The sequence below is a fragment of the Ambystoma mexicanum genome, chromosome 10, assembly GCF_040938575.1.
Source record: "Ambystoma mexicanum isolate Mex_15411 chromosome 10, UKY_AmexF1_1, whole genome shotgun sequence".
Lineage (NCBI taxonomy): Eukaryota > Metazoa > Chordata > Amphibia > Caudata > Ambystomatidae > Ambystoma > Ambystoma mexicanum.
Genome location: NC_090932.1, coordinates 1,541,937,198 through 1,541,963,026, shown reverse-complemented (window position 1 = coordinate 1,541,963,026; position 25,829 = coordinate 1,541,937,198). Strand labels below are relative to the sequence as shown.

The following is a 25,829-nucleotide window of genomic DNA, read 5'->3' as shown; positions in this document are numbered from 1 at the left end:
GTGATGGGTGAGAAGGAGGAGAAAGGAGGAGGTGGAAGGGGTGGTGTCATGACCCTTGCCCCTGGCCCTCACTGGCAAGTCAGCCTTCCAGTTAGGGCCAGGTCAAAGGCCTTAAAACCTCACCCAAGACTCTCTTGGAGTCAGTCCTGGCACCTTTGGCGCCAGGCTCATAACCATCATGAAGACCAACATTAGAATGGGACTATTTATTGGGACTATTTAACATGGGGGGGGGGGTTCAGCCAACATGGAGGCACACACATAGCTCAGTTGCAAGGAACTGAGCTATGCGGTCTAGTCTTTTGGGTGTGGCAGGCCTGGGACTACTTTACCTGGACTACTTTGGGTGTGGCAGGCCTGGGACTATTTTACCTGGACTACTTTACCTGAGTCTATTTAAACCACACCCAAACAGCAGAACATGCTTTGCGTTATTCTGCTTTGGGCAGCGTAACGCTCACCGTGTCCAGTTCTTTGATGGCAGTTTACCTGAAACCAAGGACCTGCAGAGAGAGAAAGAACACTATGAAACGTACCTGGAACAGTATCCTGCCTTCAATCCATCGCTGACTTCAGTTCCACTCATCTGAAGGTACGAACGCCATCATCCGGCACCGCATGCATCCTGGAATACCATAACCTGAAAAGAGGAGAAAGAAAGACAGCATTATTAAGCATTTCCTCACATTTCCTCCCGAATGAAGAAAGCACACAATTCTTACCTGGGTAGTCATCTCCTGGTCAGTATCATTGCTGGAACATTACAGCGCTCGGCGAGGAACATCGCAACCTGCAAGGAGAGAAAAGACACAGGTTAGCAATATAAAAGGCGAAACAGCGCCGCGCATTACTCACCGGTCAGCATCGCGCACACCGCGCTTTCGCCTCCCGGTCCATGCTCATCTTCAAACTGCATGACAACACCAAAATACCTTTCCATACCTAAAAGGAAAGAAGCAAGACATTATTATTCGAACTAAGAGGAACATAAGAACTGCATATAAAGACTGTAAAGCAGCAAACCTACGGAGTCGCATCAGGCCTGCATTCCCACAGGGGGGCTTGCACCAGTGAAGTAACTTGGACGCTGCTCGCCCCCCCACATCTACGCGCCCCTGCCAGGAGGAGCAGGACAGAGAATCCACCTTTTACAATATTAAGACCTATCTTTAACCAGAGGCCTTACCAAGGGACCGGGAGAGGGTTCGAGAGTGCAAATCATCCAACCAAGGCTGGGTGGAGTCCCTGTAGATACCAGGTGAGCGTAACAGGTGGAAACGAAGGGAGGCAGGGGGACAGGGAGAGAAGTAGAGGAGGTGGGAGAAGAGAGAGCGGTCTGAATATCCTGAGTTTTAGAAGAGAAATGGGTGGCCAGTGCAGTGCAGAGGGCCTCAGAAGGATGAGGCGAGGTGGAGACTGCAGATGGATTGGTTAGTTCCTTGCAGATTTAGAAGAGTTCACCCGTGTTATTAGTGGCTCCAGAGATACATGCCTGGCTGTGAGCCCTTTTCTTGGAGCAGATGGAAAGACGGTATTGTCTTTGGAGCAGGCAACGGGCTCATCCTCTGACAAACTGGCCTGAGGACTGACACTTCCGTTCAGCTGCCCTGCACCTGCTTTTCAAAGCAGCTAGTTTGGAGTCGTGCCAACTATGCTTGGAGGCAGGTTTCAGGCGAATTCTCATGCCACAGGCAAGAATTTCAAGAGTGTTAGTAATAGCAAGATGAAGATTGGCAAGGGCAGAGTCAGTAGGAGAGTCAATAGGGTCAATGACGCTCTTGGAAACAAGACCGTTCACACAATGAAAAACTAAGTAAAAGAGATGCTCCATTGTGGTAGCATGCTGAACGTAAAGAGACTCATTAGGTGCGCCAGTTACTACTAATGGCCCAAACGTTCAAGGGATTTGTAGTTCCTGTGCAGCAATACGCCAATGGACTATGAAAGTACAAAGAGGAAAATTATCTGTATTTCACAGCAGCAGCAAAAGGGCCATATATAAAGGACCATTCTGAGAAATGAGCGATCAATCCGAATTCTCAAATGAAACATTCAATTTCAAAACCTAACTGTCATTTATTAGGCAAAACGCCCAAGGAAGGTTACATTGTGATGCAACAATGTGCCTACAAGGCACAGTGAAGCCTCCTTATGAGATAAATGTTATAACCCTCCAGATAGACCTTCCCAGGAAACCAGACATACCTGACGTGCAGAATATAGCCTCCTATGCCACATTGTTTCCACATCCTGGGAGGTTTATATACCTTGTGAACTACGGGCAGATGCCCTCCAGATACACATATGTGCAGCAGGAGCAATAAAATAGACTGGCAAAATGAAGCTCCACTAATGCACAGTCTTGGGACAGAGGGACATAGCGTTGTCGGCTGATCCCCTGAGAGCACAACAGAAGAACTAGAGGTCAAGCGTGACATTGTACGCAGGCACAAAGTATGCACTTGCCATGGCAAAACTAAAGGAAACCTTTGGAAACAAAACCAATGTGGTGTTGGCAAGGTACCATTTTATTTTTCTCCCAAAAACAAGGAAAAATGTGAATCAGTGGATATTATATGTCTGCATTAAGGGGACTTTGCCGTGTCCAATTTCACTGCAACACCCAATGAGCACCTTGGAGAATAATTGAAGACCTGCACAGCAGACCAGAGCATTATACAAGAAATGGCAGGTGAAGAACTCAAGTGGGACTATAAGCCTTGCCAGATATATTGAAATGGCTACCAAATGCATACATGTAATGCAAGGAAATGAGAAGTGTGGGACTGAGGTTCACGCAGTGCTGGCAGGACACAATGAAGAGACCTATAGCAGCAATTTACAAGATCAAGAGGTGGCACATGGGCCAAGAATTGAACCAGGACAGCCAAATAAATGCCTTACATGGGGGTAGAAGAGAAAATGCAACAGATTGCATTGGGACACATGAAATCAAACTCAAAAGTCAACCAAAGTGTGGCCATTGTGGCGGCAAAAGAAATGCAAATAAGGAGTGAGAATGGCCAGCGTTTAAATTGGGTGTCCATAAGTGTGGCTTGAAAGGACGTTTCACATGCATGTGTGCCGATGGGGCCAACGGGCCAAAATCTAGACTGTATATGAACGTGGCCAGGACGAAATTGTCTGTATTAACATCATGCACAATGGACTACAGGAAAATTGACAGAACAACCTGTATGAAATCCTGTTGGAACTAGGGTCATCATATCCTATAATAGACTAGGAATGTTTTCAGAGTGTATTATCTTGGAAAGAAGAACATTTTGAGGTGAGCCCAAAGGATATGGAATCTGTCATCAATGGGTACATGTGTGTAATGTTACAAGTAAAAGGAAGTGCGGCCGTGTCCAGATAGTGTATTGCTAAAAAGAAGGAGTCTATGATTGGTTCGGATAAATATCAGCGCTACAGATTTGTTGCATCAAGCTTGCCCAAGCCTCATAGATACGAGAGGACTCGCAAGGACCTGAATATATGGTATGATATGATAGGTTATTTATAACACACTTAATACCCAGAGGTTTCTAAGAGCGGACCCGGGCATCAAACCTGTGTTGCTCCGTGTCGTCTTGCTTCCAAGGCGAGCACGTTGCCGCTGAGCTATCCTCAAGAGACGTTTCTAGAAGTGTTCAGTGACACTATCTGTCTGCCTAAAAGATTAAGCACAGGGTTATGCTGAGAAAGAATGTCCAGACAATTACGCATACAGTGAGGCAAGTTCGATAGGGATCATTGAAGAACTAAGAAATTAACTGAAGAAACTTTGTAAGGGGGCAATAATAGAACCTATGTAATGTCAGATTGGCTCTCTCCTGTAGTCATAATAAGGAAACCTAACCATACTTTCAAAATGTGTTTGGTCCTGATGAGACTAAACGCTGCATAGGAGACTGGCACCCCCCTTACTAAACATATGTGAGATGCTAGCCACTGTACCAGCAACAAAATTGTCTACATTTAGCTTATTTTCAACATATAATGAAATTGAGCAGAGCGAAGACTCCAGACACTGCACCTCCTTCATCAGCCCATTGGGATCTTATTTTCACCGCATGCCATTCTGGTTGGTTCTGCTGCTGCTGTGTTCCAGCTCCTTATGCCTAATATGTTCAGGTGCAATGTGTTATTTTTTCAGGGCAATATCTTGAGGACTGTAAAAGAAATCTGCAGGATTCGAAATGGCGATTTGATAAGCAGGCGCCGAAATCAGCTCTTCGGTATTGATTTTTTGTCTGGTAGGAAGTAGCTCCCATGAGATGCACATATAAACCTTTTGTCTGTTGTGTATGATCTGTTGTGTTTTAAATGTGCTCTAGATGTGTCCTAATGCTTCTTTATTCCCAAATACACATAGTTAATGTTGCATAGCTATGTTTGTATAACACCAGTTCCTGGTAACTGTTGGTGTCAAAGTAACCAGATCCTCCTAGGCAAGAAGCAGGAGCTAAATAGCTCCCAACTATTTTGAACCTTGTATATGGGAATAGGATGCCAGATTGAGGGGAGTCAATCGGAGTAAAAGGACTTCGCTTGATTGCCAATTTCTAGCAATTGAAGTGTCTTATTTGGGACACCTAATTTACTCCACGGGCAACAGACCAAAAGAAAGGAAGACTTCACAGACGCCATTCTAAAAGTTCCCCAACTACAGGGCATGGACAAACTCGGACCCTTTTTACAGCCTCCTAGAACATTCTACATCTACAGACAGTGCTCCTTCAAGGAGCACATAGCAAGGCAGACACAAACAGCTTGATACCAACTTTCCCTCCTATAGAAAATCAAGCTGTTCATTCCAGCAAACCACTTCAGATCTGGTGTTAAAGCCTTGGTCCTCTCCCACCTGGATGGTGGCAATACTCCTCCTAAAAGGCCTTCTGGCGACCACCCTGGCACCCCTGAGTTGTGTCCTAAGTGCTACAGCATGACCGCTCAAAGGATTGCTCAAATTCAAGCACTTCACCATGACGCTCATCGAACTGCACTGGCTCATGCTGCAAGCACGTATCGCCTGAAAATCCTGCTGCGTTGTGTACAATGCTTTTGCTCTCGAGCCACCACGCTGAGAAGCGGTGCATTCCCAGAGAACTAAGATCAATCAGAAGAAAAGGCATGACTTGAACTTCACTGGTAAAGGAAGGAAAGGATCAGAAGACAGACCTACTCCATCGGATTCATGCAAGACTACTCGCAAACTGGATGCAGTCAAGTCGGTAGAGAAAAGAACAGGTTACAAACCAGTAATTGGAAAACAACAATAATCGTACATTTATAATACAATGCTCTACCACAAAAGTCTGTCCCTACTAAAAGGCATTGGACCTAGTGCCCTAAGAGTCACAAGTCCTAAAGTGAGCCCTTTGTAGGCAGTAAGAAGTAATTTAATGAAGCTGAACAAGTGTTGACAAAGCCCATGTGAAGGTGTAAGTGTTCCAGAAGTGCAAGAATAGAGCAAGCAAAGTGCTTTAGGGGCCTTCTCCCAATCACACCTGTTTAGGGAACACCCACGGGAGACACTGATCAGAACTCCATCGAACATGACCCGACATGGGAGAGGTAGGGTTGGACTGGTTGCCCGTTTGCCCAATGTAAGGATGGGGGGGTAGACACAGATATGCAAACCCCTGTACTCATTTCTTCAGAATCCACCTGTAGTGGTTCTGAATCCGCTGGGCCCACTTGCTTCAAGTGTCGGTCTAGTTGAAGAGCGTCCCAGGGATCTCTGATGCAGAGGTCACATTGGGCATCGGGATTTGGGTCCGGCTAGCCGGTGGTTCCATGCTCCGGCAAGACTGTTCCTGTGACCGGACAGCTGGACGACTCTGGCACAATGAGAACCACCACCACCACAATGCATATAACCTCAGGAGCCCCCCAGGACCTGATGAAGGCGATGAACACAGCAATCAGGCAGTGGTAGGTGACCCTCATAGCAGACATATAGAAGCTAGTTCTGCAAGGCTTCTGTTCTTGCTGGAGATCTGCAACTCCCGGGGGGGTGGTTGTCTCATGAGTTGAGAATCTGCAGAGTCCCAAGTCCGAACTCTGCACACTGACCGATGCAATGCAGAAGCCAGGAGGGAGCTGGTCAGTCCACAGGGTGGTCACGGGACACCTTCAACGGCTTCCATGGGCAGAATACTCAAGCAATGGTTGGGACTGTTGTTTCCACCGGTCCAGATGTTGAAGCACAGATGAAGGCCTTCAGGAGATCAGAACAAAGGAGCAGGTCTTTGCCAGGACTTTGTGGAGGCTGTGCTGGTGGGCTGCAACAAGGACCCATGGGCCTTCAACAGAAGGCTCCTCTTCTAAGGGGTCTTGGCTCCTACGGCGATGGGAGATCTGAAGATGGCTGCATATGTCCTCCTCTTACCCTGAATTTGAGATGGATTCTGCCACCGAGCCCACCAATGGCAAGCATTTGTATGATTCCAACTGGGAGGTGCTGTCTAATCATCAACAGCTACCACACCGTCCCAGTAACGAACACACTTTGGCCAGGATGTGGAATGGGACCAGACGGTCCCAGCCGCCACATCTAGCGACCAAATCATACAGTCGCTTTGCCTGGAGAAGCCAATGCTTTGCCCTGGAAAGAGCTTATCTTAAATTGCATATTCAGAGCTGAAAAACATGTGGTCTGGCCATTTTAGAGTTTAGGGTACGCTAGATGGCATTCTGCAGTAAATTTATTAGGGGAGCGTGCACTGGTATCTGTATGGATTGAGCAGGGCAGCCAAAATAGATGCACTAAACAGGGTAAGTAAAGCGCGAGTCCTGTGTGAGAGTCCCAGTCTCTCCCAGTTGGCATGTTGGAGGAGCTGCTAGCTGTGAGCCGAATTGTGTTGAGAAGGCAGTGGCTACACCTCTAACAAAGTGGGTTTGGCTTTAGAAACCCTTCCACAGCACGTAGCGCTGCACGTGTGTCCCAGTCTCTCCAGGTCACGGAAGGCAGGAAAAGATGGCAGAAATCGGGGAACAGAGCGGTGCCCATGCGAGACCGAACACCCGTTTAAAGCAGCGGGTGTTGGAAGGAGCGCCAGAGTAGTACAACATTGTTGCTAACGTCCCCCAACTGCCTCGAGTCTACGGAGAACCAGAGGCTCCGACGCAGACGCTGGTGAGTGTGATAAACAAAACTTGTAATGAATTACAAATGAAAGAAAACAAAATAAGCTGTCACTTGTCAGACGAGTGGGAAAAAGAGGGCGAGTCTAGGCACAGCCTGATTCTAGACATTACGGACGCTGAGCTGCTCTAGGCTGAACTATTAGTTCTTGCCTACGGAAGGCCAGCGAAATTCAATGAAAGCATCCACACGAGCAGGCTTTTCAAAGAAAGCAGGGCGGGGCCGGCTGGGAAACCAACCCAAGATCGGAGCCATACGCTAACAATGGAGCCAATAACGGCGCAAGGAAGGCATTACAACAACACGAACACTAACACCCGAGACGATAAGATACATGAATACGAGAGCCTCGATGCAAACAGCGGCAATACAGACAAAATTTGTGATAAAATGCAAGAAACCGTGACGATGCGTGGCGAGACACTGGATACATAAACGCACAGAGAAGAAAGGGCACTGGGGGAAGAAATCGATCCCCACCATATGAACAGAAACTTGAACTTGAATGGCATTAGTATGCTCAAGGATGAGGACGCCAAACAAAAATAAGGCACAAAATGTAACCGGCAGATGGTAAACAGTGAAGAATGCTAGTAAAGTATAGTCAGAATTGGCAACTAAGGCACAAGGAGGCCTTGACAACAATAATTAATCAGAGCCAGAGTTGACACTCACAACGCCACACACATCATATGCAATGCACGCGGACAAACGATGAACAACAAGAAGGCTTTCGGCGATACAAATGTCAACGCCAGCGCCAATATCACACGTGTGTTGCAAAGAGCGCTGACAAATACACAGTGAGATATAATTTGCAGAAGAATTAAAAGAATATGAATTGCGTACAAAATTCATTTAAGTAATGCAAGTTGGAGCTGGGCTAAAAACAACAGTAAGCAAGGAAAGTTGTAACACAGAAGACAGAGCGTATGTGGAAAGGAGTGAAGCCCTTGTGAGAAAGCTGGGGCACGAAAAAGAAAATGTGCAGAAGAAGCTTAATCACTCCCATCTCTCACCGCACAAACAACAAAGCAAGGAACGACAAGAGTGCAGAGCTGGAACCTTAAATAGACGACAAGACAACACTGACAAAAATAGCAACATCGAAATAAACCTCATCCCCAGGGAAGAGGAGGAAGCAAACAAGACACAGAACGAGGAGGAGACTTTGTGCAGCCATGAAAGGAGCCGGGCATGGAAAGAGGCGACAAATGCTCAGATAAAACAAAAGAGCAGAAATAGAGAAGACACAACGAGCTCAAAAAACAACAGTAAACACCTCTCAATAACAGCTGGGGTACAAATTAATAATAATGTAATGGCTGCAATGACAATCTCGATGGCCCCTTTCACAAAGCTATACGAAGCAATGAATGAGGGCATAAAAGACAACGCAACGCTACTTGCAATGGTACATTCCAAATTAATCTACCTGTAGACATTCACCTCAAAAGTACAAGAAAGATTAAATTATGAAGCAGGGAATTCAGCGACATGGCAAAGGAGATTATGCAACTTGGCAAGTAGTGATCAAGAAGACAAGTCAATAATGATGGCAGCTTTAATGGATACAATGAAATGGATAAGAAATCAGGTAAACAAGCTAGATGGAGAACCGGCCAAAAGCAATAGTAAACAAGACTCAACAAAAGGGAAGATAAGGGCAACAAACGCTGGAAAACTAAACAAGGCACAACAACCTGACATGCAGATAGTTTTATCTAATACTGTAAGATCAGATGATCAAGTGAAAAGCCTTAATCCAAAAAAGACGATAAATCTAACATTGGACACAATACCGATATCAAGAAGAAACGGAACAGGAAAAATAACTCCAAATGATAGAAGACTAGAAAGACAAGAAGAGGAAGAGATCCCATGTGTATGTCAAGGACAAATTCAACAGAGGTGGACGAAAGACACCCTAAAGGTCTCAGAAGGGGAAATGCAAGGAAATAAAACCCGAAATTACGCCATCTATCCCGTATTCCAGAGAAATCCAATAGCTTGCTCAGAATGGCTTAGAATGGTGATGGAACAAGGTGAGGAAAAAAATCAAAATAACGGGAACGCCACGCTCCAGGAGAAAAATCAAAGGGGGGAAAAAGACGAAAAACATGACAAAAACAACCAGGTCGAAGGCTACTGGCTCGTGTGCCTTTTTAAGGAACCTATCAACCCCACCATGAGAAACAAGAGAGAGATAGTACCACAGAGACGGTCACGAGAAAACTGAGGGCAAACGCTCCACGAAGTGCAATGACAGCACAACTTGAGACATCAGAGGTTTCACTATATGATGAAATAGAAGCTAAGAACGACTTGGATGAAATTGACTTGATTGATGATATCTCGTACTACATAGAAGCGAATGAAGACTCGCTAGGCGGACCGTCACCACGGAACCAACACAATCAAAAAACAATGCATTGCTTATCGGGGGAAAAGGAAGGAGAACAGTGTGCGAGACGGCGACCAAAGGATCATCAATTACTCATTGAGCTCAAAGGTAACGTCCCCATTCCTAACCCTATCCCAAAAAAGAAATATTAGAGACACAGAGGATATAAGAGAAGGAGACGCATGCAGCTGGGGAAAAAAAAATACACAGTGACTGGAACCCGAAGACACCGAGTATAAGTGGGGAAGAGAGTACCAGCCAGCAAAATCGGAAACAAAAGAGAAGATCCCAAAAAAGAGTTCACTTGAAATTGGAATTGAAGGACATATTCATAGAACGAAATGAGGTCAATTTAAATCGTGCAAATGTAATACATCTATTACACACTGTACCAACATTGCAATATATTACCTCGGATGATATTGCAATAGTGGAATATGTAGATGAACAAAGAGTGGATTGAGTAGTCCTGCATATAAAATCTATTGGGGTAAAAGATATTCTGTTAAAGGATACTACCGAACTTCTCCGGCTCAGTTTTGACCTAAGAGTGTATGGAGAAAATCAAATAGAGGTAGATAAAAGTCAGCAAGATAGACAATTGAGGCAACAAAGGGACAAGCTGTCAAGAGTCAAACAACAACTGGTCGGAGACACGGAAGATGAATGGCATGCAGCAATAAAAGTAACATTTGTCAATAAAACCTCTACAACAAAAGAAAGGGTGAGGTGAACAAAGAAGTAGAGTATTAATCCAGAGGAAACGATTAGTCGTGGCTAGCTGGAGCGCTAGCCAAACCCAAAAAAAGAATAGCAAGGAAACATTGAGGGAAATTCAGCATGCATACTGATCTACAGGAACACCAGAGCATTTAAGCACTTGTTTAATCATCGGAGAACCTGAAGGGAGTTGAGATAATCTGCCTACATGATACCTGGTTACAAACACTGCCAGTGTCCGGAGGATACGAGACTTGGATAAATCCAGCAGAAAAAGGACCTAATGGAAGACCCTATGAAGGACTACTGACGACGATTAAAAACTATTGGAAATTCAGAATGTCCAGTACAGGATACCCAAATCCCTACATACAATGGACCATACTGCATACCAATGAACATGGCGTGGAAGAGCCTTCAGATGTCTTGATCATAAACCTTTATTGGAATGCATTGAAAATTATGATGATCAACTTTGTAAGTGGCGTAGGGGAAATAATTGACAAAGCATATAACAGTATGAACAGACCGCTCATCCTGATTTGTGACGATTTGAACATTAAATGTCTGAACCAAAATGGAAAATCCAAAAAAGGTCACGACAATGAGACTCGGCGGGTGGCATCAAATGAAGTGCAGTGGTCAACATTTATGAAGTCTTGCAACCTCTACTTGCTCAACGGGCAGACTAAGGGGGATACACTAGGTAAAAAGACATGGACTAATGGGACACAAGCTTCAACGCTTGATTACATCTACACGTCAAACTACTTGCATAAAGTGGTGTGATTGTAAGTGCTTGATCAACAAAGTAGCGACCACAGGCCACTAAAGCTGATGTGGAATGTCTGAGATAGGAAAGGTAAAATCTCTGCAGTATCGACGTTAAAATTCAGTCAAGGAGGCAATCGACTCAAAATAAGAACTAGTGAGATAGAGGTGATAACGAGCAAATATCTCTAACAAATTGAAAGCGGAGTTAGTGACTGCTCCATATGAGCCACAATTGGCGGAATATTCTATAGTGAAAACGGGGCTGAAACAGCCTTTGCGGCAACCAAAACGCACATACAGCAAAACAGTAGTGGTAATGAGAAAGGCACTGAGAAGGGAGCTAAGAAATTGGAAAAGAGATCACACAGGCCTCATTGAAGGAGAACTAGAACAAGGAGCTAAAATAAAAACAGCAATACAAAAACTGGCTGATTCGCTTTAAAAGCTGACGCGAACAAGGGGAAGCCATGATAAAGGCCATGAGAAATAAGACATCAAAAGAAACCTGGACCATCATTAGTAGCGTGACGCTGAATCAACAAATCCGTCTGAGCAACAGATAATTGGAAGCAAGCTGGCTCAACCATTTCTCGAAAGTATTCAGAAGAGACAATATAGAACCAAAGGCCACAGAGATAGAAAAAGCAAATAATTGGAATCTGGAACTCACTGCAAGTGAGATTGTAACGATAATAAGGAAACAAAAAAACCTCTGCGGCAGCAGGGCCGGATGGTTTGACGAATGCAATTTTAAAACAAAATCCAGAGGCATGGGCACGTTTCCTAGATAAATTGTACAATAACATCATGGGAACAAAAAAATTACCAACGTCGTGGACGGCAGGAATAATCGTACTAATCTTTAAAAAAAGGGCCGAGAGAAGATCCAGCTAACTACAGGCCTATAGCACTGCTGGGTGTAACTGGGAAAATTCTAGCATTGAGCCTACAAATAAGTTTGATACAATGGGCAGATGACGTAAATGTAATTGACCCAAGACAAACAGGGTTTACCAAAGGTATTGGGAGTGAGTTTAATGTATTCATGCTGTCGTTACTGAAATTGGAAACAATAAGAACGAAAACTAAACTGTTCCTCGCGTTCATTGACTTGAAACAAGTGTTCGATGGGGTGAACAGACGAGCTATAGGAAAAATTGCAAAAAATGGAACTGCCCTGAGGACCTATTCAAAATAATTGAAGCATTCCATAAGAACACGACCGTGAAAGTACGGCTGAAAAAAGAGGGAGTACTATCAGAGCCAATAGAAACAAAAAGAGGCGTTAAACCAGGATGCCCAGTTGCTGCAACGTTATTTAAACTGTATTTGGCAGATCTACCTGAAGCCATAAGAAACATCAAGCTCTTATCACCGATCCTCAATAACTGTAAGATACCAGCAGTGGTTTACGCCGATGATCGGGTTGCGATAGATCAAGCCCAACTTGGTCTACAACATTGTCTGAACAAAACACAAAAATATATGGAAGACGACGACTTAGTAATAAACATTGACAAATCAAGAGTCTCGATTATTGGAAACAGGAAGGCAAGCAAACGTAGAGTGTTAAATGGAAAACTGGTGAAAAAGACCGAAAAACAGTAGACTCAATAAGATATCTGGGTATCTTTGTTAATACATCAACAGTAGAAAAGATCTGGCAAGTGGAGCTAGAGAACAAGAAAACAACGTCAATACATTCCCATTATGGGACATTTACCTTGGTACCGTTACAAACTTTTTACTTGCAAAAAGTGGCACCCAGTCTAACATATGGAGGAGAGGGAATATTGAACTTGCTTTGGAAAATATGGTCCAGACTCAAAAGCAAGTTCTTGAAAAGTATGTTGAAACTTCCAAATTGCCTTCCAATGGCTGTTATAAGAGCCGAGCTAGGCCTTCATTCACTGCAATCACTTATATTGTGGAAATCATTGAGCTTGCTCAGAAAAATTGCCGATGACAGACTGGCGACTGCCTACAAATGCCTGAAATCAGAGGGAACAGGAAAAGGTGCGGTACTGATATCAAACTGAAAAGAGAAATGTAGATAACCGCTGGAACAAATAGATTCATCACTCGAGATGTTGATTTCGAACCCTGAAGGAGGGAAAGAAAAATTACAAAAAGCTGATTGGATCAACATACAAGAGCAGAAAATGAAGTACAAACGCATGCGAAACGCAGGCCAAGAGCATAGAAAGAGAAATACCATCCCAAAACAACACTTTACAAGTAGATATCATCGAGATCCGCCTCTGCGAATTAGAATTAACATCTATACGACAAATGACTACCTATGGTCAACAGGAAAGAGAGGTGTCAACAATGGCGAATGTAAGTTCTGCAAGAACCGAGAACACTTGGAAACAGTAAAACGCACAGTGGCGGAATGTCGGGCTCTAATGGAAACAAGATCATTATTCTGGAAAAATATGTGACAGGAGCAAGCACGTTATCAGCAGAGGAATGGTGGTTACTATTCTTGGGTGGGTAAAAGAAAGGGTTGATCTGTGCTGGAATTAATTTCTTAGATAAAGTCATGAGGGACATAACAGAAAAAATGTCGGAGATGCATAATGTGGAAAATTGACAAAATCACGAGTGACATTAGGAACAGTTAGTGCATTTAGTGCAATGGAGCACATAATCTGAGGAGAACTCAAACTATCCTGGGAGGGATGTGTTGGAATACAAAATATTATTTTATGTGTTAAAAGTTTGTAAGAAAACTAATTCACAATTTTTTTAAAAAAGCCAAAAATGCTCTACATACTTTTAAAGGTCAGGTTCACAACAAAAGTAGTACGTTGAGGGGGGCTGTGGATGTCTATGGAGGGAAAGCGGCAAAACGAAAATCTATTCTAACACTGTTAAAACACGTGCTAATTGGAAAGTTGAGTAATTATGACTGCACCAGAGAGACCACTGAACCACCAGACAGAGGGATCTACCCTCTAGGCATCGCAAGTTTATTTGCTGTTCACATTCCTTTTAAATGCGCTTCCTTCTCTGCCCCTTTGGCACTCAGACTGCCTCTTTTTTGTATTTGAATGGGAGATATTATGATCTTAATGTGAACTTCTGCCGAACTCTGGAGCCTTAATCCCACTAAAGCCCCAGAAAAGGATGTATGTCCGCAAAGAGACAGTTGGTGGGTGCTGTCCTGCGAACTGTATGTGTGGCCAGAGCTGTGGGGTGCTTCTAATAAGCTTGAGTTGTGCAGGACGTTGTGTTGCGTATTTTACTACACCAGAGCATGTGTGTTTCCGGGTCGACTTTTAACGGCACTCAAAAAAGTACCATGAGCTTTTAAGTTCTCACCCGTGTTCAAGGAAGCGTGCAAAAGACACATGGTGACAAAGTACTTGTTGCACACACAGTTCAGCAGTGCAGGCACAAGAGCGAATACTAGAAAGTACTTGCCTATAACAGCAGAATCTATCTAGCGTCAAAACCCTCCTGATGTGAAAACATGGGGGTAAGCATGACAAGGGGATGGAATATGTGGGTTAACCTCACGAACAAGTAGGTCTCCAGTCTCTCTATCAAATATGTTAAGAAACTAAAATAATTTTGCCTCTGGTGAAGCTCAACTTCATCCACCCAAACACACATCACCACTTCCAATAGAATGCAGCTGAGTCTCGCACACAAATGTGGCCCAGCTGTACACATAACCAGTCTCCTTGGCTCTTCGACTCTCTTGACTGTCTGCCACAGCACCCATCCTCATCTGATTCCCATGGGCTGCCGCTCCCTACCTACCATAGTGCTGGCTAAAAATGCACACGCGCATTTTAGAATCCTTCTTTCAACATCCAGGGCCCTTTGAGGCCATACCAGTGACAGCAGGTGCTATACAAATGCCATATCACATAGCATTAGTAGCACTGTAAAACCTTTGAAATCATTCTGTTGTTTTGAGATGTTAACCATAGATAACGAGTGCAGTCCTGGGCCTCTGGCGTCTTGTAGGTATAGCATGGGAGACGAAACCAGGTACAGAAGAGTTTTACTGGACATGTTGGTGATCAGTAGGTAACTATAAAATGAGGTATCAGTGGATCACAGTGCACCTGGAACTAGAGTATTGAAAGTGTGACATTTTCTTTGAGTATTTAAGAATTTGAATAAAGGCAAATTAGTACTCATTTCAGTTAAGTATAACGGATCATGCACAATGGGCAAAACTGTAGTGTTCATCTCCTGTGGAAGTTAGATTTGCGTTGCGCTGGGTACTCGCTCCTGGTTCCTCAGTGGTAGCTACTACCTATTGGGTTATGCCTCCCACCCAGCAGCTGGCTTTAGCTCCTGCTCATTGAATCCTAATTTCGAGCCCTGTAGTTTTTGTGTAAGCTTGTGGAGAAGCTTTATGAAGAAGGCCTTTTCAACATGCAGGTGGTAAAAGAATTGGAAATGAAGTTCAAATAAGTGGTGCAATGTTTTTTGTTTTCTTTTGTTGTTTAGTTTACCAAGTGTTTGAAAGCGTTGCCAAGAAATACGATCTCATGAATGACGCGATGAGTTTTGGCGTGCACCGGCTGTGGAAAGACGTCCTCCTGCGGCAGATGAATCCTTATCCTGGCACCCAGCTCCTGGATGTTGCTGGAGGGACGGGTAAGATTTCTTTGCGGAGCAGCTATTTGTTGTACCCTTGTGGAATGGCAAGTACTCCATTTTCTTCCTGCAGTATATCGTTTGGATGGATCCCATGCACTGTCTGCCATTATGTTCTACAAGGCCTAAGGATGTTTGTGGTGACTTTTCACTTAGAACTCCGCAGACACAGGCTTTCTTCAACATGTCTGGCTTTCTGTGATACTTAAGGCTGGTTTAACGATTTCGATGCACTATGCAAGATTGGGTAAACTGGGATGTTATTGGGAATGTCAAGTCACGCCCTCCCGCTTCATGATCCATCATGAAATTACATTTGATGACCTCTCAACATTTCAAGTCCAAATGGGAACTATACCGGATTGCTGGAAGTTCACATCTGCTATTACTTGTATGATGGGCATGGCATGCCGGTGTGGAGCCAGCACAGTGGCCATATTTGTTATGTCTGCACTGGTGCATTTAAAGGATTTGCATGGGTGTTTGGTCTGGCGCAATTACCACACTTGTGCTAGTTCGAGCCAAGTTGTCATGGCACTATGGCTAAAACCAGCCAAATTTGGTCATTTTACTGTGTCTTAATTAGCAGCTGTAGATGCACTAACCCGATTTGCTCAAAGTGCTGGTGCAAATATCAGAAATGTCCAGCTGCTTTCAACAATGCAAATCCTGACATTGCTCTATTGTTCACTGGCACTACAAGCAGTGAAAACCGTGTCACTGCTCCAGAAGCAAGGATAGTGCAGTTTGCTGTGTCCGTTGCTAGTTGCAGCCCGCTGCCTTACAAGGGCCGAGACCACCATGCAGAGCATTGGTCTCCTTTCATTATGGCACCAGAAGGGAACATCTAATTGGCGGGGGAAGTTAAAGCCGGGCATTGATTTGCTAACTGAACATAATGGAAACTGGCGATGATGTGGGACTGGAGCCTAACGCAAACTGGAAATTGACCTTCGTGAACATAATGGAAACTAGCAATGATGTGCTAAGTCGATAGACGGGACATCTTCAATGATATGCCATCTAGATACAGGGAACGTTGGCAATGATCTGTTAAGTGGGGCATGAGGTATTTTAATAACTGGGTACAATGTAACACGGCAGTGAGTTTGCTGGTAACCTGCAGAGATGTGCTAACTAGGCATAATGCACACTGTCGATGATGTTAAAGACACAACCAAATATGCATGTTCAACACAGAGTGAATAATATCTATTTTTCTAAAAATGTGATGCTTTTTTGTGGTATGCACTACCTACATTATTTTCCACACAATAATGTATGGTGGAGACGCTGAAATAATTTGGGTGGGTTTTCGTTTTTTTGTTCCCTTTCTGCTGTATGTGAATATGGATAACGTGACTGTCCACTGTTGCTATTAATAACTACAACCTAGATTTAAAAGCCTGGTGGTGAGAAAATATACAAAACTGGTTCCTGCTATTCAGGAGTTTCAGCGAAGTTCAGGTACAGCACAGCTTGCCCCCGGGCCATACCTGCCTATAGGAAGTAAGACACTACAGGGTGCACTCTGTCATTTGCTCACTTTTCCATTTCCTTCTCTTAATATCCCCCAGGTGACATTGCAGTTCGCTTCATTGATTATGTGCGTTCGCAGCAGGAGCACCAACTCCGTCAGGAGATTAAGTCGAAGCAGAATTTGTCGTGGCAGGAAATTGCAAAGAGTTACCAGCAAACAGATGAAGGATCACCGAGAGGCTCCCACGCTGTCATCTGTGACATAAACAAGGAGATGTTGAAGGTCGGGAAACAGAAAGCCCTTCGACTTGGTACAGCTGAAGGTGAGCGACCGATTGCACTGCTGCTACTGTCCCTCAACACCACCACTTCATAGTGGTGAGATTGGATTGCATCCAAATTATACAATGCATGGAAAGCACAGCCTGGTGGGCCCAACCATCATGCTTTCGACAAAAGTGTTGCTGCTGTTTACTTAGCCTCTGCTGTTTTTATTATGCACCTTATATTTTTCACATTGTGAGATTTATTGCAGCTTTTATTTTTTGCATGTGGACAACGTTCGAAAAGAACCTGGTGCTGCTTTTTAGAACTTTGACTGTGCCACGGCATCTCTGCTGCTCTTTATACTATTGCCGCCAGTAATGTCTCCCCCGCCCTCTAGATTGATGCATTACCCCTTTCTTCCTCATTGATATGGTGCTTCTTTGATTATACTCTCTGATATTATGCTCATGATTTGTGTTTGGTATTTACACTGCATCCTATTAGCCATTTTCAGTCTCCTATCTGTGATGAGGCTAGGAATTTGATCCCTCTCTGGAACACACTTCATAGGGGCCACCCTTGCAGACGAGGACTCTCAATCCCGTGAGGAACTCCCTCATGTCCTCAAAGGGATGGCCTACATGGATTTGTTGAAGGAATGGTTTGTCTGACATAATGGAACATTATCAATTCCATAAAGATGAAGTGAACTATTGCTATCCACAACAGGAAACTAAGACTATCCCTTTTAAATCAGTCCCTCCAATGGACTGTGCCAAGGTTACTGAAAAGGGATGATATGACAAACGAGAGTGAGCGATGGCGAGAGGGGTCGAAAAGCTGAGAGAAGCTAGAAAGCAGAGAGAACCAAGGGATGCCACCTGTGCATAGCAGAGCGGAAGGAGGCATAGTTCTCACAGAAAGCAGAGCCTGCGTAAGCCAGTCTAGCCCTGATGCAGAGCCAAAGACGCCAGCAGACCGGTGTATGAGAACCTGAAGAGAAAACAACACGATTGAAGAGAGAGTTTGATACTGACGTGACCACGTAGAACAATGCCGATACCACTGACGGGAGAAAATCACTCCTGACCCGATATACACTGCAAGTTTGGTTCGGAAGACTAGAACAAAATCGAACACGAACCAGACGGCGCGAGAAGTTGCCCTGGAGCCAAGAAGCAGAAGGAGAGTCCAAGGCATTACCGGTACTGGTGGAATAGAAGATAATGCAGGGAAACAGAATTACAGGACATTTGGGAACTCATTACAACTCAGAACAAAAATCGTCCCAGTGCTAATGAGAAAAGTATTGTCAATAAGCCAAATGAGAGCCATGTTCATGAATGGCAGAGCTACATGAAATACACAAATTGAGAGAGGAGTATAGTTAAAAACTCGTTGCCTTGGGAGAAGGGAAAAGTCAACCCAGATCCCGAAGATGAGAAGGAGAACACAATAAAGACATTTGGGAAACACACACCCAGGAGACAAGGAAGTCAAAACTCCTACACGAAAAAGCACTTTGGGAAGCGATGCTAGAATCTTATACAAAAGTAAGATTGTTTGCATAAAAGAGGGGAGGAAACCATCAGTCCCCTTCAAGATTTTATCCAGAAGATAACAAGAGACTATTTGCGTGTGGTCTATTGAGTCGAAAGAAAGAACACAGAAAACCCTGTGACAAAACACAGCAACCAGGATAAGGGAGTCAATCTCCTGTCCTTAATTTAGTTACATTACTGGTAGGGTTTTATTTGGACAGTGGACAGACTTGCTTTTGGACATTCATCCTGACTGATGAGCATCTTGGTTGGTAAAATAAGTCTGGAACACCCCATAGATATTGGGAGAGTTGGGCCTTATTTACTTTAGAATACATATCATGCTTAAAATGTCTTCACAGCCTCTGTGTCCTTCTAATCCCCCCACATGTCCTAACCAACATCACATCCCTGTAAATCTCACAAACCGACACTCACAGCAAAGACAATAACCAGCACAGCACTCAAACGAGTGATAAACATGTATGTGTAGCTCAAGGTACACCCAGGCCACATCCCAATGCACGACACACCAATAACACCTGGAACTTTACCAGGAAACGTCCTGTTTCCTTACTATCTGCACACATCAAAACAGAAAAGCAGTTTTGCATTGCTCCCACTAGTCATATAGTCTTCAAACTTGGGGGATACCCCCACCCCCCAACTCCCAAGTGGGGCCTGAAGGATGTCTGGGGGCAGCCAGACTCTTGAAAAATGGGTTAAGATGAGTGTTTTTAGCAGTAGGTAATCTGCTTATATTTAAAAGAGCCCACCACCCCAGACATCCTTTGGAACCCTTAAAGGGGTGAGGGAGGCAGTCAACCCCTAGGTGGGAGGGCCCAGAAACAATATTTTTTCTCAAGGGCAGACTTGGTATTAAAAAGTTTTAATACCACTGCACCAGTCAAATCTAAACCATTACATGCAAGTCCCAGAGCACCAACAGTATGAAACTGGCAGCAGTTGTGTTATGTCGAACCTAATAACATAGCTCTGTTCACCAACTGATCAGACTGCTCTGGTCCCAGGAACAAACATTCTGGTCGTACCCAAAAACGGTTCGGGAGAGTGGGTTGACAGTGAGTGGTATGCTTTCTCCAGATTTGCTTTGTGCTGCCCCTGTCCATTTTTACAATGAGACTTCCTGCCGTTTTTAGCTTCTTTTCACCTTGCTATGGTTGCACAGCTAGAACATTGCTTGATGCACTAGCTTTTCCTTCTGTATTAATGCACTCAGGGCTCCGCTCTCTGGAAAACCCTTCCTTTGCACCTTGAATCTGAGACCAAGTCCCTTGGTTTCTGTAGGATCCCGAAGATTCCCCATCTTCACCGTGCAGTGGTGCAGACTCGCACATTCCCAGGGGGTCGTCCTTCTATACATAATCATTTAAATGTCTAAATGGCCTCACCCACTGGCAATGATGCATCCAAACTGTCAAGACACCTAAAGCAAATTCTAACACCTCTCATATATCAGATGTTGGACTCTGAGTACTTCCTTCCACAAGTGGACTTCTGAATCGGTCATCCGCAATGTACCTTATGATCTATTTCTCCCTGTACACTGATATGTAATTTGCGAGCTTGCTTGGCAATTTTTTTATTTGTTTATACCGCACCGTAGCCCGCAGGCATCAGGGCGCACACAAACGCAGAAGCCAACAGAGAGGTACAGGAAAAGGGAGATCAGTCTGGTTCTTCGAGGCGAAGAGGAGGGTTTTCAGTTGGATCGCAGGGATTTCGGGAGACCATTCCAAATTTTAGATGCGCAGTTTGCAAATGATCTACCCAGCCCTTTTGATTTCTTAGACGGCGTGCAAGCAACAAGACCGCTATTAGCTGATCTTAAAGAAGGTAGAGATTCGTACCAGGAAATGATTGACTTCAGGTAGCTCAGAGATTTCCCATGCAGACACATATGGAGTAAGGTTGCAGCTTTGAATTGACATCTGGCCGCGACCGGTAGCCAGTGTAATTCCTGTCGGTTGGGTTGAGATATGACATCTTCTTGGGACCTTTTTAACGATCCGGACTGCATCATTTTGAATGGTTTGGAGGCGCTTGATGCTTTATTTTATCGGCCCCCACAAGAAACGCATTACAATAGTCTATTCTCGATAGGGCAGTTACCTGGGCAATAGCTGCTGAATTGTCCTCGTTGAGATAAGGGTGAATGTTCATAAGTAATTTTAGATGGTACGCACAGTTTTTGGCAACTAGGTTCACATGGGATTCTGAGCTCAGTGTGTAGTCGGTTTGTACACTGAGGGTTCTAATTTTCTTCTTAACTGCATTGCTGCAGTCCTGAATGGAGAAGGACTGATGGTGGTTAGATTTTCGCCCTGGCTTGCAAAGAGCCAAATATAAGGAGTTCAGTATTGCCCTTATTGAGGCACATCCAGTTCTCCGCCATTCAAGTGTCTACTTGGTTGTAGATGTTTTGGAGGAGTAGGCTATCGGATGCGTAATCCCCCAAAATCTCCATTACAAGCTGAGTGTTGTCAGCATAGTTGGTCCAAAAGACCCCTGATTCTTCTAAGAGGCTACATAGGAATAGGATGTATAGGTTAAACAAGATGGGGGACATGCAAGCTCCTTGAAGCACCCCACAGGTGCAGAGGATGGGATCCGTGGTGGCATTGCCGACATCAGACTATTGATTGTCTTACAGTCAGGAAGGAGTGTATCCATTTGCAAGCTAATACCGAGCAGTGACAGGTGTCCTTTATGATGTGAAGGAGCCATTCATGTTCTAGTAAATTGAACGTGGTGGATAAGTCCAATAGGATTAGAATGCCGGATTTTCCTCGATCCATGATGCTTCGCACCTGGCTCTGTAGATCAATAAGGGCTTTATGCAGGGCGAAAACCAGACTGCCTTGGGTGTAGAATATTCATGGATTCCATGTGAGTCTGGATCTGGCAGGTAGCTACTTTTTCTAGGATATTCAAGAAAAAGGTGTAGTTTGTAATGGGTCTTAGGTTAGCTGCATTGATAGGATCCAGACCTGGCTTTTCCAGGAGGGGGGGTCACTGGGACGTTTTTGATGCCGGCTGGCACTACGCGAGTCCGGAAAGAGGCGTTGATAAAGCATGCTAGGAATGGGGTGAAAATGTCCTTGTTTTCCTGGATCATTTTTGGGGGTATTAAGTTATCTGGTCCATTTGTCGGGAGCATGGTACCGAAAATGGGCAACAGGTCGGAGTTGGACCCTTGCGAAAAGCTAAAGGGAGAGCGATCCTCTCGGAGTGCTGGTGGTGGGGAGGCGGGGCCAAGGGTCCTTAAAGGAGTGCACTCGGTAGATTTGGAAGTGCAACAATCTGAGATTCGATTTTGCCCCTACCTTTAAGGATTTTTTGCTTGAAAGGCGTTCTGTATTCTGGAGCAATCTGCATTAGTGGGTGTGAATGGTGTTGATTGTGCTTTGGGCTTTTCGAGAAGCTTTAACATCTCGAACAGCTTCTTGGGATTATTAGCTACTGCAATTTGTAGATTGTAAGTGTTCTTTTTTGTTTCTATGATAAGGTTCTTATAGGTTTTTTCAAGAGTCTTCCATGTATTTGTGTTGTCAGATGTGGGGCTTTTAAGCCAACACCACTGTGCTCTTGTCGGTTTTTAAAGATCTAAGCTCGGGTGAAATCCATGATTAATGGTTGCAGTTATCCCAGGCGGTTCTCGACTTAAGAGGAGCAAGCTTATCCAAGAGCAGAGTGAGTTTTGTGTTAAAAACCTCAATTAGCATACCAGGGGAGTCTGTCTCCAGAGTTGATGACATGATATGATATTCGCGATACATTCATTGAGGTCGGGGGTTGAGATTTTCTTTAGGTTGCGATTAGTAATTGTTTAAAGGGGATTTAATGGCTTGGAAGGGGGTGTAGGAAGGCAAATATCAAAATTGACCAGTAAGTGGTCTGATCCGATGCAGAGGGTGGTGTTAGTAACCTGGGCTGTAAGATTTCGTGAAACAATCCAGTCCAAGACGTTCCCTTTGGCATTTGTAGGGTCAGAGTTTAGGACATGGTAGTCGATGTCATTTAGGTTGGATTCAAGTACGATGGCACTTACCCCTGCACTTGCCACAAGCTGGCCGCACTTTTACCTATTGTTTCATTTATTCTTTAATGTTGATCCCATATATTGCACTGCACCCTCCCTCTTCCCCCTCGCCCCCCTGAACTTTCCCTTCGCCCCCTCATCTGCACTTGCGCAATCTCAATGTCCTCTGGCCTAGTAAGATCGTTTTCTTTGTCTTCCCTCTGTTCCCCCTCCCTTGCCTCATCGCACCTTGAAACACTTTGTGTATAGGCCCGTTAAAAATGCCATATCATATTGGATGGGTCCCCTCACCAGCGATTGAGGTCTCCCAGGTATAGGGTAGCACTATTTGCCCCTTGAGGTCTGCAAGAATATGCAGTATTTCCTTGTTAAAGAGCTCCATAGTGGCATGAGGGTGGTGAATTAGGACAAACATTATGCAAATGCAAGCTGTTGGAGTGAGTTTAATATGCAGGATCTCACACTCAGTGCAGTGGCTAGATGGGTTAGAAAGGGAGAGAGACTTGATGTCGAGGGTATGTTTATTTAGGGAGCATGTGTTCAGCAGCTCTGCTTTAAGTGTTTTATCGTCTGCTTTTGATCTGACTGGCGTCTTGCTGGGCAGATCATGTATTTGAGGTGAGGCCATCAAGCAGCATTTATTTGGTGGCACCCAATGATTATCTGGAGGAGAGCTAGCTAAAAGGTTTGTATTTATTGAGGGTGGAGCATTTTCATGTGGCGGTTGGGGGACGTGCCGTGTATCAGGCCTTTGATCCAGGTAGCGGGAGACTATCCCCAAGCATGCTCTGGCATGCAATAAGGAGGTCGAGAATACTGGATTGGCCCATGGTGCCGACGAACAAGTGTGAGCCCAGGGGAAAGGGTGTTTTCGTGCAGCAATCAAAGGGAATCACTGATTCCCTCTGCAGTTACCAGTGCGGGGCACCCGCGGCAAGTTCGGCGAGGACCGGCGAAGACCGGCTTTCATGCATAAGCCTTTCACTGAACCACCATGCATTAGAAGATAGTCCACAACAGATTACTACCGCCTCCAATCTCTGGCTGACTAATGGCAGACTCGCCAACCTCAAGACTGCTGTGTTCATTTTTCCTTCCTGGTGTGTCCCTGCCCTAAAGGCTGACGCTTTTGAAAGGTTCCTTTCAACAACGCCAAGCATCTCCTGTCTTCTCTAAACTGGACTACTGTGCCACCATCCTCTTTGGTCTCCCCAACTATGCTTTCTGTCCTCTCGACAAGATAAATAAACTTCGCTACCAGGACTTATTGAAATCCTCACTACACACCTTCTTCCTTGTACCGTCAATCGACTGGATGGCTGACGATGCAAAACTGGGCCAGATTAAAATTTCTTCTCCTGGTTCACAAATCTATCCACAGTAAGCCACCATTGTATCTATCCAACTATACAAGCCTTCTCGTAATCGCTGCTCTGCCTCCCTGATTACCCTTGTGGCTCCTTGCCCTCCCTGTGCTTTCTCTCGCTTGCATTCTTTCGCTCTTCTTGCTGCACCCTCATGGATTTCTCTTCCCCTTGACATCCGAAAAACAGTCCACGAGGATTTGTCCAAAACCAAAATAAAATCCTACCTCCTTGCCTCAGAGTTACCCTCTTAACCTACCTCTCATCTGCCTGCTAGCTAAAAACCTCCCCTCACCTCTGTCCCTCCCTTCCCCTGCTTCCACACGAACACTTATCATGGTCGCATCCCAAGCACAGCTGGCCGTGCCTCCTACCTGCACTTAAAAATGTCCAATGTTAATTGTCCTTAATCTATGCATGTCCACTTATGTAGAGTCCCCGGTGACTGTTCCATTTACTCCCCTCCACAACCTCGTCAGAATGTCCATGTCCCTCAAACTCACCCCATTGTAAGAAGCTCACAGCTTCCCATCAAATCTGATTTCTTATCTATTGTAGGTTCTTTTGTGATCAAAAGAGCTTTGTTCCTCCTATATATAAATAAATGGAGGTAACGGCTTTTTTTTTTTTATACTTCAAAACTGGAAAGGTAACCATGTTCATAAATGAGACCTTTTTTATTTTTTAGTATTATTTTTTTGTTTTGTTTGTTGCATCATTGTCAAACTATGATCTAAATGCTTAGTGCCTTGCTCGTTCCTATTAATACATTTTGAGCTGGGTAAAGATTTTTGGGTAACTTAGAAAAATGTAATATGAAAAACAGCATGCAACAATGACTTGTATGAATGTTTTGCAAAGTAAATATAACTGGAAACCATATCTTGCTTTAAGCAATGGTCTGAATAGGGTTTGAATGTCTACATGGATTATTAAAGAACACTATAAATAAAAAGATTATGAGATATAAGTGTTAAATTAAGCCAAATGTACACTTTTAAGGAAGTTTATCCCAAATGCCCACATTCTGAATTACAGTGGTGCACTGCAGGCAGAGATTTCTGCTGCCCTGCAAGGCCCGCCCAATCTGACCACCTAGGCTCTCCCACCTCCACCTTACTTTTTAATTCAAAATAATATTCTAGGACACATTCTTCACCTGCAATGTTTTTAAAAGAAAAGTAACTTGTGGATCAGATTTCTTTTTTAATGGATTTTGTAGGAAGGTCTGAATAAACTTACAGCAAAACCTAGTCTCTAAAAAGTGAATGTTGCACCAGTTTTGTATTCCTGGCATAGGCTCAGTGAACTTTGCAAATGAGCTTTAACTGTTGACCAACGTGTCAGAGAAAACCAGAAGATTAAGATGTCCAACATTATTTCCTGGATTGCCAATATGCTGTAACTGGTTTAGTGAAGGCCACTCAAAGGCACTTATTCAATT

At 44.3% G+C, this 25,829-nt stretch overlaps 1 protein-coding gene across 3 annotated transcripts in view; it reads left to right on the top strand.

Annotated features, from left to right (window-relative positions):
• The window catches only part of COQ5 (coenzyme Q5, methyltransferase), a 371,634-nt gene that overhangs the window by 173,136 nt on the left and 172,669 nt on the right, over window positions 1-25,829 (top strand). For all 3 annotated transcript variants that reach the window (XM_069619771.1, XM_069619773.1, XM_069619772.1), the window contains exons 2-3: window positions 15,522-15,671; window positions 17,249-17,473. In XM_069619771.1, coding sequence (XP_069475872.1) covers window positions 15,522-15,671; window positions 17,249-17,473 — 375 coding nt within the window. The remainder of the gene's footprint in view (window positions 1-15,521; window positions 15,672-17,248; window positions 17,474-25,829) is intronic.